This window comes from Salvelinus alpinus, chromosome 14 (genome assembly GCF_045679555.1).
Source record: "Salvelinus alpinus chromosome 14, SLU_Salpinus.1, whole genome shotgun sequence".
Taxonomy (NCBI): domain Eukaryota; kingdom Metazoa; phylum Chordata; class Actinopteri; order Salmoniformes; family Salmonidae; genus Salvelinus; species Salvelinus alpinus.
The window spans coordinates 53,946,072-53,961,400 of NC_092099.1; the positions used below are offsets into that span (position 1 = coordinate 53,946,072).

General features: G+C 45.4%; 2 protein-coding genes across 7 annotated transcripts in view; one reads left to right on the forward strand and one right to left on the reverse strand.

Moving 5' to 3' along the window:
- Positions 1 to 15,329, reverse strand: part of LOC139539093 (voltage-dependent L-type calcium channel subunit beta-4-like) — a 77,685-nt gene that overhangs the window by 22,322 nt on the left and 40,034 nt on the right. For 2 of the 3 annotated variants that reach the window (XM_071341839.1, XM_071341842.1), the window contains 3 exons: positions 9,261 to 9,380; positions 8,897 to 9,019; positions 1,318 to 1,448 (listed from right to left, as the gene is read on the reverse strand). In XM_071341839.1, the coding sequence (XP_071197940.1) occupies positions 1,318 to 1,448; positions 8,897 to 9,019; positions 9,261 to 9,380 (374 nt within the window). Of the gene's footprint in view, positions 1 to 1,317; positions 1,449 to 8,896; positions 9,020 to 9,260; positions 9,381 to 10,322; positions 10,389 to 15,329 lie in introns of those variants that run through there. The other variant, XM_071341840.1, reaches the window with a different exon arrangement.
- Positions 10,974 to 13,833, forward strand: LOC139539094 (putative nuclease HARBI1). Of its 4 annotated transcripts, XM_071341846.1 has the most exons (10): positions 10,974 to 11,111; positions 11,202 to 11,263; positions 11,346 to 11,432; positions 11,520 to 11,561; positions 11,630 to 11,803; positions 11,883 to 11,918; positions 12,017 to 12,571; positions 12,641 to 12,756; positions 12,853 to 12,964; positions 13,059 to 13,833. In XM_071341846.1, the coding sequence occupies exons 7-10, from the start codon at positions 12,100 to 12,102 to the stop codon at positions 13,427 to 13,429; spliced, it is 1,071 nt and encodes a 356-aa protein (XP_071197947.1). In that variant the 5' UTR covers positions 10,974 to 11,111; positions 11,202 to 11,263; positions 11,346 to 11,432; positions 11,520 to 11,561; positions 11,630 to 11,803; positions 11,883 to 11,918; positions 12,017 to 12,099; the 3' UTR covers positions 13,430 to 13,833. The 4 variants fall into 4 exon arrangements, with proteins under 4 accessions (XP_071197947.1, XP_071197946.1, XP_071197945.1 ...); XM_071341845.1 differs by having other exon boundaries at positions 11,520 to 11,803; XM_071341844.1 differs by having other exon boundaries at positions 11,202 to 11,561.

Below are 15,329 nucleotides of genomic sequence, written 5' to 3' on the forward strand. Positions count from 1 at the left end.
AGAACGTGTTCTCAATTTGCCTACCTGGTTAAATAAAGGTTAAATAAAATAAAAATAAAAAAAACAACCCCCCAGCCACTAAACCCACCCTCCAATACAGCCCCTCCACCCAACCAACCCCCCCAGACCCTAAACCCACCCTCCAACACAGCCCCTCCACCCAACCAACCCCCCCAGACCCTAAACCCCCCCTCCAACACACCCAACCAACCCCCCCAGCCCCTAAACCCACCCTCCAACACAGCCCCTCCACCCAACCAACCCCCCCAGACCCTAAACCCACCCTCCAACACAGCCCCTCCACCCAACCAACCCCCCCAGACCCTAAACCCACCCTCCAACACAGCCCCTCCACCCAACCAACCCCCCCAGACCCTAAACCCCCCCTCCAACACACCCAACCAACCCCCCCAGCCCCTAAACCCACCCTCCAACACAGCCCCTCCACCCAACCAACCCCCCAGCCCCTAAACCCACCCTCCAACACAGCCCCTCCACCCAACCAACCCCCCCAGACCCTAAACCCACCCTTCAACACAGCCCCTCCACCCAACCAACCCCCCCAGACCCTAAACCCCCCCTCCAACACACCCAACCAACCCCCCCAGCCCCTAAACCCACCCTCCAACACAGCCCCTCCACCCAACCAACCCCCCAGCCCCTAAACCCACCCTCCAACACAGCCCCTCCACCCAACCAACCCCCCCAGACCCTAAACCCACCCTTCAACACAGCCCCTCCACCCAACCAACCCCCCCAGACCCTAAACCCCCCCTCCAACACACCCAACCAACCCCCCAGACCCTAAACCCACCCTCCAACACAGCCCCTCCACCCAACCAACCCCCCATACCTTAAACACACCCTCCAACACAGCCCCTCCACCCAACCAACCCCCCAGACCCTAAACCCACCCTCCAACACAGCCCCTCCACCCAATCACCCCCCCAGACCCTAAACCCACCCTCCAACAAAGCCCCTCCACCTACCCAACCAACCCCCCAGCCCCTAAACCCACCCTCCAACACAGCCCCTCCACCCAAACAAACCCCCCAGACCCTAACCCCACCCTCCAACACAGCCCCTCCACCAAACCAACCCCCCAGACCCTAAACCCACCCTCCAACACAGCCCCTCCACCAAACCAACCCCCCAGACCCTAAACCCACCCTCCAACACAGCCCCTCCACCCAACCAAACCCTCCCGGCACCAGCCCAGCCCATTTGCCCAACCAAGCCCACCCCCTCAATAAACTTCTCACCCCCCCTGCCCAGCCCCTGCCCAGCCCCTGCCCAGCCCCTCAACCACGGCCTTACCCGTAAGAGCGTGTACCTCTCTTCTGCTCCTGCTGTAGACGGATGTTCTCTAGTTTCAGAGGACTGGGGATGAATCCGATCTCACAGCCCTCCTTCACCAGCCGGCCAATCCACCAGTCATTACTGTACTTCTGTAGTGGACAAGACAACATTAAACAACACAATGAGTGAAGTGAGTGTGTGTGTGTTTGTTATACACTGACATATACACTCATTGCTGTACGTCTGTAGTGGACAAGACAACACAAAACAACAGAACAGAAGAGAGTGTGCAAACTCCACAGAAAAATACACACTATATGTGGCTGTGGGCAAAGCAACACAAAACGAATGTCTTAGAACAGAAGTGTGTAACAATTCATAGACATACAGTCTAGCCTTTTGGGGGCCTGTCAGGCCAAATAGTGTCCCCGGCCAAATAGTGTCCCCCTCTGCGTCACAATGGGATTCAATGAGTTCTAGCTTCTGTTGCTAGGTCTGTTGCTAGGTCTGTTGCTAGAACTTGCAACATTAATTTGTACACTTTGTTTGTAAATTATTTGCCATCTGTCAACGATGGCTTTACAGTGGTGGGGTGTTGGACTGATCTTGTTGATCATGTACATACCTGCTACAAACAGACTAAATGATGAAAACGCTGCTGGCAGCAGAATCCAATACAGCAGAGAGTTCCTACTACAATGCAACTCAAACACAAACGCGATGGATAACCCAATGACCCATCTAATCCCTGATTGTCTGCGAGTGGATTACAAACCCAAATGCAAATGTAGAAAACACGTGGCAATCAGACAAAGAGTTAAAAAACCTGACCATCACAGGGAACATCATGATGGGGGCATCTGCCTGCTTGTCAGGGACCAGTGGTGTAAATCGATCTTGGTAAGAGAGAGACTCTGTACCCTTGACATTGAACTGCTTTCTGTGTCACTGTGACCCTACTATCTGCCTGTAAGTTCCCCCAATTGTTTGTTACCATGGTGTACATTCAACCAAAAGCTAATATAGCAAAAGCATCAGAGATGATTTATAATCTGTCACAGAAACTGGAATCTATCTCGCCAGACGCACTCACATATATTTTAGGGGATTTTAACAACTGTACTTTGCACAAAGTCCTGCGCCTGTACCACCAGAATGTGAAATGTCACACTAGGAAAAATAAGACTCTTGATTTGTGCTATGGGACAATACCAAATGCATTCTCTGCCACCACCAGACCCTGGGGACATCAGACCACAATGTGGTCTACCTCAGGCCAACCTACTGTCGGCTCCTGGAGAGGGAGAAACCCACAGTTAAAACTGTCCAGATCTGGAATGACAACAGTATCATCTGTCTCCAGGGGTGTTTTGACTGTACTATGTGGGAGGTATTTGGTCTCCAGGGGTGTTTTGACTGTACTATGTGGGAGGTATTTGGTCTCCAGGGGTGTTTTGACTGTACTATGTGGGAGGTATTTGGTCTCCAGGGGTGTTTTGACTGTACTATGTGGGAGGTATTTGGTCTCCAGGGGTGTTTTGACTGTACTATGTGGGAGGTATTTGGTCTCCAGGGGTGTTTTGACTATACTATGTGGGAGGTATTTGGTCTCCAGGGGTGTTTTGACTGTACTATGTGGGAGGTATTTGGTCTCCAGGGGTGTTTTGACTCTACTATGTGGGAGGTATTTGGTCTCCAGGGGTGTTTTGACTGTACTATGTGGGAGGTATTTGGTCTCCAGGGTTGTTTTGACTGTACTATGTGGGAGGTATTTGGTCTCCAGGGGTGTTTTGACTGTACTATGTGGGAGGTATTTGGTCTCCAGGGGTGTTTTGACTGTACTATGTGGGAGGTATTTGAGGACAGCAGCACTGATCTTGATGAACTCACAGATGTTGTTTCAGACTTCTGTAAACTTCTGTGTTGTCAATTGTGCCTACTAAAACCAGAAAAATCTTCTCTAACAGTAAGCCTGGGTATCAAAAAATCTAAAATCACTACTTAATAGGAAGAGGGCAGTTTATGCTGAGGGTGATAGACAGGCTTTAAGACAGGCTTCAAAAGACAGATACTGGTGGACAAGGAGGCATACAAGCAAAGGGTGAAGAGAACCCTCTCCTCAGGAAACTCAAGGGTGGCCTGGCAAGGTATTAAATCCATGTCTAGTGCCCCCCACATAGGCAGGGGAAAAACCAGTGCTGACCTTGGGAGACATGGGGGCCAGAACATGGTTAATGAACTGAATGTTTTCTTCTCAAGATTTGAATCAGACAACTTTGTGTCGGAGGTAAAACAAATGGAAGCATCATTACAAATGTTTGAGAGGGTTGTTGTGAAACAGGATGATGTTTTGAAGTTGTTCAGGGGATGTAACGCACAAAAAAGCCCAGGGAAAATAAGTGGACATGTGTTAAAGCACCGTGCTGAACAATTGGCTAGTGTTTTTACAGACATTTTCCAATCCTCGCTCGACCAGCAACACGTGCCAGTATTGTGGAAAAACTCAATAATTATACCCATTCCTAAAGCATCTAATCCCTCTGTGCTGAATGACTACCGCCCTGTCGCCTTGACATCCTTAGTAATGAAATGCCTTGAGAAAATTATGAAAAGTCATGTTCTCAGCACCACCCAGGAGCTCCTCGACCCGTTTCAGTTTGCCTATCAGCCCAACAGAGGAGTTGATGATGCCATTTTTACTCTCCTCAACATGGTCTATAGACATCTAGAGGGTGCCAAATCCCATGTCAGGGTTTTGTTTGTAGGACTTTTCTTCTGCCTTCAACACAATCCAGCCTTACATTCTGGCACAGACACTCCGGGACTTATCCTTAGATGGGGGGCTGGTTTTGTGGCTGTTGGACTTCCTGAGCCTGATGACACTGCCTTGATCAGCCTGTTGCATGATGACGAGGAACACCATGGCCCGGTCCTAAATGACTTTGTAGAGTGGTGTGACGAATCACACATCTATCAGATGTCAGAACATAGAGACTGTAGAGGAATACAAATATCTGGGTGTCCTCTTGGACAATAAACTTCAGTGGAGTAAAAGTACAGACCTGATCTACAAAAAGGGTCAACAGAGACTGTACTTTCTCAAAAAGCTGGGATCTTTTAATGTTGACTGTACTATACTGTTTTACAAATCTTTCATTGAGAGTATTTTTACTTTTTCTATTGTTTGGTGGTTTGGCAATGCCACTGTCAGCCAGAGAAATATGCTGAGAAGGATTATCACCACAGCAAGCAAGGTATTTGGAGTCAAACAGACAGGCCTGGATGAGATCTTTAAGATCAGTGCCCTCCGCAATTTTCACAAAATAATTTTAGACCAAGCCACCCCCTGTACCCGGACCGCATAAATGCTTGCTCAGGGCTTCCCGAGTGGAGCAGCGGTCTAAGGCACTACATCGCAGTGCTAGCTGCGTTACTACAGATCCTGGTTCGATACCGGGCTTTGTCGCAGCCGACCGGGAGAACCATGAGGCAACGCACAATTGGCCCAGCATCGTCCGGGTTAGGGAAGGTTTGGCCGGTCAGGATGTCCTTGTCCCATCGCGCTCTAGCGACTACTATTGCGGGCTGGGTGCATGCATGCTGACACGGTCGCAAGGTGTACCGTGTTTCCCCCGACACATTTGTGCGGCTGGCTTCCGGGTTAAGCGTGCAGTGTGTCAAGAAGCTTGGCGGGGTTGTGTTTTGGAGGACGCATGGTTCTCGACTTTTGCCTCTCCCGAGTCCGTAACACCTACACCTAATGGAATTCTCACATAGGTGTTTCTTTGGTCCAGGTGGGAAAGAGCAGTGTGGAGTGCAATAGAGATTGCATCATCTGTGGATCTGTTGGGGCGGTATGCAAATTGGAGTGGGTCTAGGGTTTCTGGGATAATTGTGTTGATGTGAGCCATGACCAGCCTTTCAAAGCACTTCATGGCTACAGACGTGAGTGCTACGTGTCGGTAGTCATTTAGGCAGGTTACCTTAGTGTTCTTGGGCACAGGCACTATGGTGGTCTGCTTAAAACATGTTGGTATTACAGACTCAGTCAGGGACAGGTTGAAAATGTCAGTGAAGACACTTGCCAATTGGTCAGTGCATGCTCGCAGTACACGTCCTGGTAATCCGTCTGGCCCTGCGGCCTGGTGAATATTGACCTGTTTAAAGGTCTTACTCACATTGGCTGCGGAGAGCGTGATCACAGTCTTCTGGTGCTCTCATGCATGTTTCAGTGTTATTTGCCTCGAAGAGAGCATAGAAGTAGTTTAGCTAGTCTGGTAGGGTCGTGTCACTGGGCAGCTCTCGGCTGTGCTTCCCTTTGTAGTCTGTAATGGTCTGCATGCCCTGCCACATTCGACGAGCGTCAGAGCCAGTGTAGTATGATTTGATCTTAGTCCTGTATTGACGCTTTGCCTGTTTGATGGTTTGTCGGAGGGCATAGCAGGATTTCTTATAAGCTCCGGGTTAGAGTCCCGCTCCTTGAAAGCGGCAGCTCTAGCCTTTAGCTCAGTGAGGATGTTGCCTGTAATCCATGGCTTCTGGTTGGGGTATGTACGTATGGTCACTGTGGGGACGACGTCATCGATGCACTTATTGATGAAGCCAATGACTGATGTGGTGTACTCCTCAATGCCATTGGAGGAATCCCGGAACATATTCCAGTCTGTGCTAGCAGAACAGTCCTGTAACTTAGTATCTGCTTCATATGACCACTTTTTTATTGATCTAGTCACTGGTGCTTCCTGCTTAAATTTTTGCCTGTAAGCATGAATCAGGAGGGTATAATTATGGTCAGATTTGCCAAATGAAGGGCGAGGGAGAGCTTTGTATGCATCTCTGTGTGTGGAGTAAAGGTGGTCCAGAGTTTTTTCCCTCTGGTTGCACATTTAACATGCTGATAGAAATTTGGCTAAACAGATTTAAGTTTCTCTGCATTAAAGTCCCCGGCTACTAGAAGCGCCGCCTCTGGGTGAGCGTTTTCTTGTTTGCTTATGGTGGAATACAACTCATTCAATGCTGTCTTAGTGCCAGCCTCAGTCTCTGGTGGTATGTAAACAGCTTCAAAAAATACAGATGAAAACTTTCTAGGTAGATAGTGTGGTCTACAGCTTTTCATGAGATACTCTACCTCAGGCGAGCAATAGCTCGAGACTTCCTTAGATATCGTGCACCAGCTGTTATTTACAAAAATACATAGTCTGCCGCCCCTTGTCTTTTCAGACAAGCGTACAACCAGTCAGCTCTATATTGATAGTGTCATTGTTCAGCCACGACTCCGTGAAGCATAAGATATTACAGTTTTGAATGTCCCGTTGGTAGTTTAATCTTCCGCGTAGGTCATTGATTTTATTCTCCAAAGATTGCACGTTTGCTAGCAGAATGGAAGGAAGTGGCGGTTTATTCAATCGCCTACGAATTCTCAGAAGGCAGCCCGCCCTCTTGCCCCTTTTTCACTGCATCCTCTTCACGCAAATCACGGGGATTTGGGCCTGTTCCCGAGAAAGCAGTATATCATCCGTGTCGGGCTCGTCAGACTCGTTAAAGGGAAAAAAGGATTCTGCCAGTCCGTGGTGTGTAATCGCAGTCCTGATGTCCAGAAGTTATTTTTGGTCATAAGAGACGGTATCGGCAACATTATGTACAAAATAAGTTACAAATAACGCAAATAAACAAACTAAAAAATACAATCGGTTGGGGACACGTAAAACGTCAGCCTTCTTCTCCGGCCCCATTTTATATAGCAATGGACGCTAATAGTTTATCGAATCCCATTGTGAAGCAGAGGGGGACACTATTTGGCCAGGGGGACATTATTTGGCATATTTGGCATGTATGAACTTTCCAATTTGTAAGTCGCTCTGGATAAGAGCGTCTGCTAAATGACTTAAATGTAAATGTAAATGACAGCCCCTAAGCGAGATTTGGTTTAAAGTTAATTTCCTACAATTCTACACATTTTGCCATGTGGCGTAGAGAAAATGTTGCCGTTTCAAAGCAAGTTTTCTGCAGTTCTACACATTTTGCCATGGGGTGAAGAGACAATTAAGCAATTTATAACAAATGTCATGTAATTCTGCTCATTTTGCCATTGGGCACAGAGACATTATTGCAGTTTTAAAGCAAGTTTGCTTCCGGTATACACATTTTGCCATGGGGTGGAGAGAAAATGTTGTAATTTTAAAGCTAATTTCCTGCAATTATACACATTTTGCCATGACGTATGTCATGTTAATGATATCTGAGTGAGATTGACTAACAAAATCAATGCGGGCCCCCTGTAGGTCAGGGCCCCTGGGCACGTGCCGGGCGGTATGCGGCAGTGGTGGAAAAAGTACCCAATTGTCATACCTGAGTAAAAGTAAAGATACCTTAATAGAAAATGACTCAAGTAAAAGTGAAAGTCACCCAGTAAAATACTACTTGAGTAAAAGTCTAAAAGTATTTGGTTTTAAATATACTTAAGTATCAAAAGTAAATGTAATTGCTAAAATATACTTAAGTATCAAAAGTAAAAGCATAAATAGTTTCAAATTCCTTATATAAAGCAAACCATACGGCACCATTTTCTTGTTTAATTTTTTTTTTTATGGATAGCCAGGGGCACACTCCAACACCTTTACAAATGAAGCCTTTTTGTTTAGTGAGTCCAAGGCAGTAGGGATGACCAAGGATGTTCTCTTGATAAGTGTGTGAATTTGACCATTTCCCTGTCCTGCTAAGCATTCAAAGTGTAACGAGTGCTTTAGGGTGTCAGGGAAAATGTATTGAGTAAATGTACATTATTTTCTTTAGGAATGTAGTGAAGTAAAAGTAAAAGTTGTCAAAAATATAAATAGTAAAGTAAAGTACAGATACCCCCAAAAAACTACTGAAGTAGTAATTTAAAATATTTTAACTCAAGTACTTTACACCACTGGTATTCGGACATGATTACTATACGTTTAGATAACTGGCTAGACTAACTTAACAATCTAAACAATGTTAGCTGACATGGGCTAACTGAGTGACTCGTCAGTGACTGACAAAACAGGAGAAAAACTGAAAATTGCTGATACACAACCACATTTAGAACTTGCACCTTGTGTATTCTACTATTCTAACTCTCAACAGCAAGTTGAAACCCTGACTGAGTTCCCCCCCAAAAATTAAGAAATACATATTTTGGGTCAGGGGCCCTCTAGCGGCCGGGGGCCCTGGGCGACTGCTTATGTCGCTTATGCCTAGAGCCGGCCCTGCATACAGTACACACTCTATGCAACTTTGAAAGTCAACACAAAACAACACAATGACTCAGAATAGAAAAGAAGAGTGTGTAAACTCCACAGACATACTAGGTTGTATACACACTCACTAGTCCATTGTTCTCGATTCTAAAACGGGACATGCACTATTGATATTGATTCATCCATAATGGCCCTTGAACAGATATGGCTTGCAGCAAACATAGGTTGTCTAAAATGGCACACTGTTCCCTATATAGTGCACTACTCATGGACTCCGGCCAAAAGTAGTGCACTACATAGGTAATAGAATGCCATTTCAGACGCAGGCATAGCTGTAGCAGTAGAGTTGTTATGTACTGTACAGTATATTGTACCTCTTTAATGTGCAGGAAGTCCTTGGCATCGAAGGAGATGGCGGTTCCTGCCACAGGGACATCCTCATCCAGGGCTCCACAGTAACTGACGTTAGTCTTCACAGCAAAGGCCACTGCTTTGGCCTGAGACGATACAGGAAACGCCATGTATAAGAAGATGCCTAGCTAGATAAGCTCAACCATAACACAGTGGGCAAACTGTGCTGCAAATATACCAGTTGTAATGTGGTTTTGATAAACAACTTCCTTTCAACCAGCCTTGCCTTCGGGGACCTTTCCAATGATAGGGGCCTTGTTCTGAACCTATGTGCCTAGTATAGCATAAGGCTCCACAGTGGGACACCCTGCAGGTGGTCTGTCTCACCTTGGCCCTCTCCAGCTGGACAGCAGCCTGCTGCTCCTTCTCCAGCTTGCCGCCTGCCGGCTCCTCCTCCAAGGAGACATCTGAGTCCGATGGTCGGCTAGTGTAGGAGTCAGCTGAACCCTGCAGAGGGACAATATAACAGTCAGACAACAGTCAGATAACAGTCAGACAACAGTTAGATAACAGCCAGGCAACAAGACAACAGTAAAATGATTGGCTAGTGTAGGAGTCAGCTGAACCCTATAAAGGGCCAAGACATTTGTGACATTTGTCCCTGAAAAAGATGACATATTTTTGCTATCTGAACCCCTCTGTAGTTGTCATTGTTATTCTGAGGAATGTTTACCATGCTTACACAGGTCAGTAAGGAATGTTTACCATGCTTACACAGGTCAGTGAGGAATGTTTACCATGCTTACACAGGTCAGTGAGGAATGTTTACCATGCTTACACAGGTCAGTGAGGAATGTTTACCATGCTTACACAGGTCAGTGAGGAATGTTTACCATGCTTACACAGGTCAGTGAGGAATGTTTACCATGCTTACACAGGTCAGTGAGGAATGTTTACCATGCTTACACAGGTCAGTGAGGAATGTTTACCATGCTTACACAGGTCAGTGAGGAATGTTTACCATGCTTACACAGGTCAGTGAGGAATGTTTACCATGCTTACACAGGTCAGTGAGGAATGTTTACCATGCTTACACAGGTCAGTGAGGAATGTTTACCATGCTTACACAGGTCAGTGAGGAATGTTTACCATGCTTACACAGGTCAGTGAGGAATGTTTACCATGCTTACACATGTCAGTGAGGAATGTTTACCATGCTTACACAGGGGCCTGTTGCACAAAAGTAGAATTAAGACATCCGGGATAAATGACTCAGCTGAGCTCAATGAAGCCAAAACATGTGCGTCCAGGCTTAATTGGTTGCACAAAGACCAAGCCAGGATGAGCAGACACGGATTCATTAAGCCAGGTGAAACCAATCCTGGATAGGTGCGCGCTCACGGCTCACTCAAATAGACCCCGCCACAGATCACAGATTAACTGATTTACCATGGCAACTAGAGCCGCGTACTTTTCCCCGTCGGAAGCACAAATCCTCATGGAGGCATACGAGGAGGTAAAAGATATAATTAAGAAGAAAGGCAACACCGCCACAGTGATAAAGCAAAGAGAAAAAGCGTGGCAAAGTATTGCAGACCGCCTGAATGCGTAAGTAGTGCACAATTACACACTCACCGCTCCGCTGAAACATCACAATTACAATTCAAATATTTAATTCACATCTCCAAAAATGCAGTTGTACTGTAATTATGAAACGGTTAAATTTTTAATTGAAATGCACTGCAGATATGAGTGAAATTGTGTAAAGTAACTCCATCACACTGTATAAAGCTATGATAAATTTTTTGATATTTTTACTGAAAACAAGACAAAAATACCAAGTAATTTTTTGCAGTGTGACTCCATTAAATGTGTGTGTGTGTGTGTGTGTGTGTGTGTGTAGATTAAACATGAACGGGCCAAAACGGACATGGCAGCAGGTCAAAATCAAATACAAGAACATTCTGCAGAATGGTATGGTCCCTGACTAATATTTAACAAAGCACAAGCATATATTGTACCCAGAAGGTGCCTGCTCACACATTGTCTGTACTGTTTTAGCAGTGAAAAAGAATACCCACAGACAAGGCACGGGTGGTGGGTCACCAAAGGCTGACCTTACCCCAGCAGAGGACATGGCCTTGGAGCTAAATAAAGGCAGGCCCGTCTTAGAGGGGATCCCTGGGGGGAAAGAGACGAGCATAGGTTCCTCCCAAGATGCCACCCGCTTCATTCAAGGTATGTCCTTCCATCTCTACATGGGATACAACCACATTCATATTGAATCAATTTGGACTGTCTGACTTTGGTTTACCTATTGCCTTGCAGTGTCTGGCAGCACTGTGTTCCTGTTAGAGCCACCAGCACAAGCACCAGACGATGCTGATCCAGTGAGTACTCCATCAAAGGCATACTGTAGGCCTGGCATGTCTTGTCTACTAGCTTCAATATGAATCCGATTAAATGTGATAGGGTGAAGGCCCCAGTGCAGCAGCAACAGCACATGATGGAGACGATGATGAGGAGGAGACCATCTCTCTGGATTCCAGAAGGCATGAGGTATCATGTTAAGACTGTGAAAGTACTATTTACTCTACAATGGTGAGGAGTCCTCATCAAAATCAAAAAATCGAATTTCTTTTACAGGACCCAGATGCTATACAGTGGGAAAACCAGCCTGGCAACATAGTGCGTATTAATAAAAGGACACCACATCCTGCCAAATTCCAGCTGCGCTAATTGTATTGTGTTCACAGAGCTCACAAGCTATCAGAAAGTTGTATGGCAACCACCTCCGGCGCCAAATAGAACTGGCAGACATAGACATTCAGTACAAGAAGAAAAAGATGGAAAATCTTGCACTGGAGTCCGAAATAAAAAAGAGGACAATTAGGAAACTGGACCTTGAAATAAAAAAACTTGAGAGGGAGGTGAGATATGCCTTCAATGTACACTGTATGCTAACTGTAACACAAATGTATTAATCATTATTTTTCTTTCCTCCCCCAGCTCCAAGAAGATGACACAGCTCAAAATAAAAATTAGGTATATTCTCGTAAAGTCAAGTGAGCCATGACATATGAGCTCTTATTGTGAGCACACAGGACGGTGGCATCTTTCTAAGTTTTTTTTTATTTTCCCAGCAATCAGTACAACCAAGTCATCGTTATAAGGCATCGCCCTCTTTTGCCCACCCCCCCAGCACCAGGTGTGGCCACTAGCCTATATGAAGGCCCAAAATTGTGTGTTCCTTTCTGCTCTGACAATGGCATGCCCATTCGTGCGAGATGTGGTGGATGAAGAAGCACTTGTGCTGAGGAGAGCCTTCAGGCGAGAAAGGGTCTTCAGGGACCGGTTGGACCCACTGGCCTTCCCTGATGACCATCTATATGAAAGATACAGGTTTTCTGCAGATGGCATCAGGTATCTATGCAGACTACTGGGTCCCAGGATTAAGCACCGCACTGCACGGAGCCATGCACTGAGTGTGGAGCAAATGGTTTGTGTGGCCTTGCGCTTTTTTGCTAGTGGAGCCTTCCTGTACTCAGTGGGGGATGCAGAACAGCTGAACAAGGCCACAATTTGCCGCACAATAAGGAGTGTGTGTCTGGCTATCAAAGCATTAGCAGATGTCTTCATCTCCTTCCCTGGCCACAGAAGACTCTGTGACATCAAAGAGGAGTTCTATAGGATTGCAGGTAAGAGGATCTACAAATTACAGGACAACTGTTAACACATAGTAGGATACTCATTACTTTGTGTGACAGGTTTCCCCAATGTCATTGGTGCAGTGGACTGCACACACATAAGGATAAAAGCCCCCTCAGGTGCCCATGAGGCCGATTTTGTGAATAGGAAATCCTTTCACAGCATTAATGTTCAGGTGAACATAACTTTTTGATATTGTCCATTGACGAACACTCTGCATTGCCAGTGATGTGCATTGATTGGTGTAATATTCCTCATCTTATGATTTCAGATGGTCTGCAATGCTGACTGTGTGATCAGCAATGTTGTGGCAAAATGGCCTGGCTCAGTCCATGACTCCAGAATCTTTCGGGCCTCTGAAATCTATCAGTGCCTATCACAAGGTAAGCCACACAACCCCTATTTATAACCATCATGGCTGTGTCAAGAATATCACTGTGTTTATGAGGTAGTAATGATGAGATTTTGTGTTGACAGGTGAATTCTCTGGTGTGTTGCTGGGAGACAGGGGGTATGGCTGCCAGCCTTTTCTCCTGACACCTTTCACAGACCCCCAGGAAGCACAGCAGGCCTACAACCATGCCCATGCCAGGACCAGGGCCAGAGTTGAAATGACCTTTGGCCTCCTGAAGGCACGCTTTCACTGCCTTCACAAATTAAGGGTCAGCCCTGTTAGGGCATGTGATATTACTGTGGCTTGTGCTGTCCTCCACAATGTGGCCTGCCTGAGGAAGGAGAGGGCCCCCAGAGTGCCACCAGCCATGGACTGGGACAATCCGGCAATCTTCCCTGATGACGACAGTGGTCGGCTGCTGAGGGACCAATATGTGTTGAATTATTTTAGTTAGTATGTGTGCTTTCAATTTTGGTTAAATATGTCCTGCGGTGGCAGAGGAATTTGGGTTTTTTTGGGTTCGTTTTTTGACGAATTTGGCCTCTTATGATGTTTGTGCGGTATACTGTGTGTAATACAAGGCTGCAGGGAGGCTACTGCATCCATTCATTTGTCTGTTCAGTTGATGTGTATGGATTTGTCCTGCATTTATTTTAGTGTGCAGACATGCAGGGTGTGTTATATACAGACCTTTGAATGTGTATGTATCATTTTGTATAATATGCTTGGATTCTGTGCTTTCCATCTTGTAGAGTCACTGTGACTTCAGTTTCGAAAGGAGCTGATGGTTTACCTGCTTTGTTTTGTCCTTATTCAATAAAGGAACATAATGTTACACATTGTGTTTTTATATTCATATGGAATGTGTATTTGTTTATATGACAGAGTACTAGGGCCACACTGAAGAAAAAGGATAAAGTCATAAATTTATGAGGCTGGTTCTTTCTGCAGAAAAGCTACATATTGTTTTTACAGTTTTGATACTTATGACAATGTGATACTTAATATTCTGGCACATCAGCATGTCTTTGTTTATGAAACCATACTGAAGTACAATTTCACGAAATGCCCCACATCTGTCATTTTAACAACTGTCCTCCTTTAAAACAACTGGTTACAATATTATGACTTGTGTTTTTTTCCCCTCTGTGGCCCTAATATTCTATCATTTTATATATAGCCTTATAGTCTATGGGAAACTGTAAATTATCTAATGATAGCAACATCATCTAAAAATCATTTTTTATCCAAAATCATTGAAATTAATGATCACAAACGTTTAAATAATAACAGTGGGTCTAGTTATATGTGATAACAATGTATAGTGAGCAGTGAAATAACTATTGGTTTCCATTTGTGGTGACTGCTGACTGACATTAGGGATGAGATTAAATAGATCCTGGAATTTAGCCTGGTCTGGAGCAGGCTAGCTCCACAGAATAAATCTCCATGGTAATTTATACCATAACATATCCTCCTGCCCCCTATCCATCTTTAGTGCAACCGGATTACGGATCAATTGAGCCAGGATCACCAAGATATCCTGGCTTAATCCCTTATCCTAGTTTTGTGCAACAGGCCCCTGGTCAGTGAGGAATGTTTACCATGCTTACACATGTCAGTGAGGAATGTTTACCATGCTTACACATGTCAGTGAGGAATGTTTACCATGCTTACACAGGTCAGTGAGGAATGTTTACCATGCTTACACAGGTCAGTGAGGAATGTTTACCATGCTTACACAGGTCAGTGAGGAATGTTTACCATGCTTACACATGTCAGTGAGGAATGTTTACCATGCTTACACAGGTCAGTGAGGAATGTTTACCATGCTTACACAGGTCAGTGAGGAATGTTTACCATGCTTACACAGGTCAGTGAGGAATGTTTACCATGCTTACACAGGTCAGTGAGGAATGTTTACCATGCTTACACATGTCAGTGAGGAATGTTTACCATGCTTACACATGTCAGTGAGGAATGTTTACCATGCTTACACAGGTCAGTGAGGAATGTTTACCATGCTTACACAGGTCAGTGAGGAATGTTTACCATGCTTACACATGTCAGTGAGGAATGTTTACCATGCTTACACATGTCAGTGAGGAATGTTTACCATGCTTACACAGGTCAGTGAGGAATGTTTACCATGCTTACACAGGTAAGTGAGGAATGTTTACCATGCTTACACATGTCAGTGAGGAATGTTTACCATGCTTACGCAGGTCAGTGAGGAATGTTTACCATGCTTACACAGGTCAGTGAGGAATGTTTACCATGCTTACACAGGTCAGTGAGGAATGTTTACCATGCTTACACAGGTCAGTGAGGAATGTTTACCATGCTTACACAGG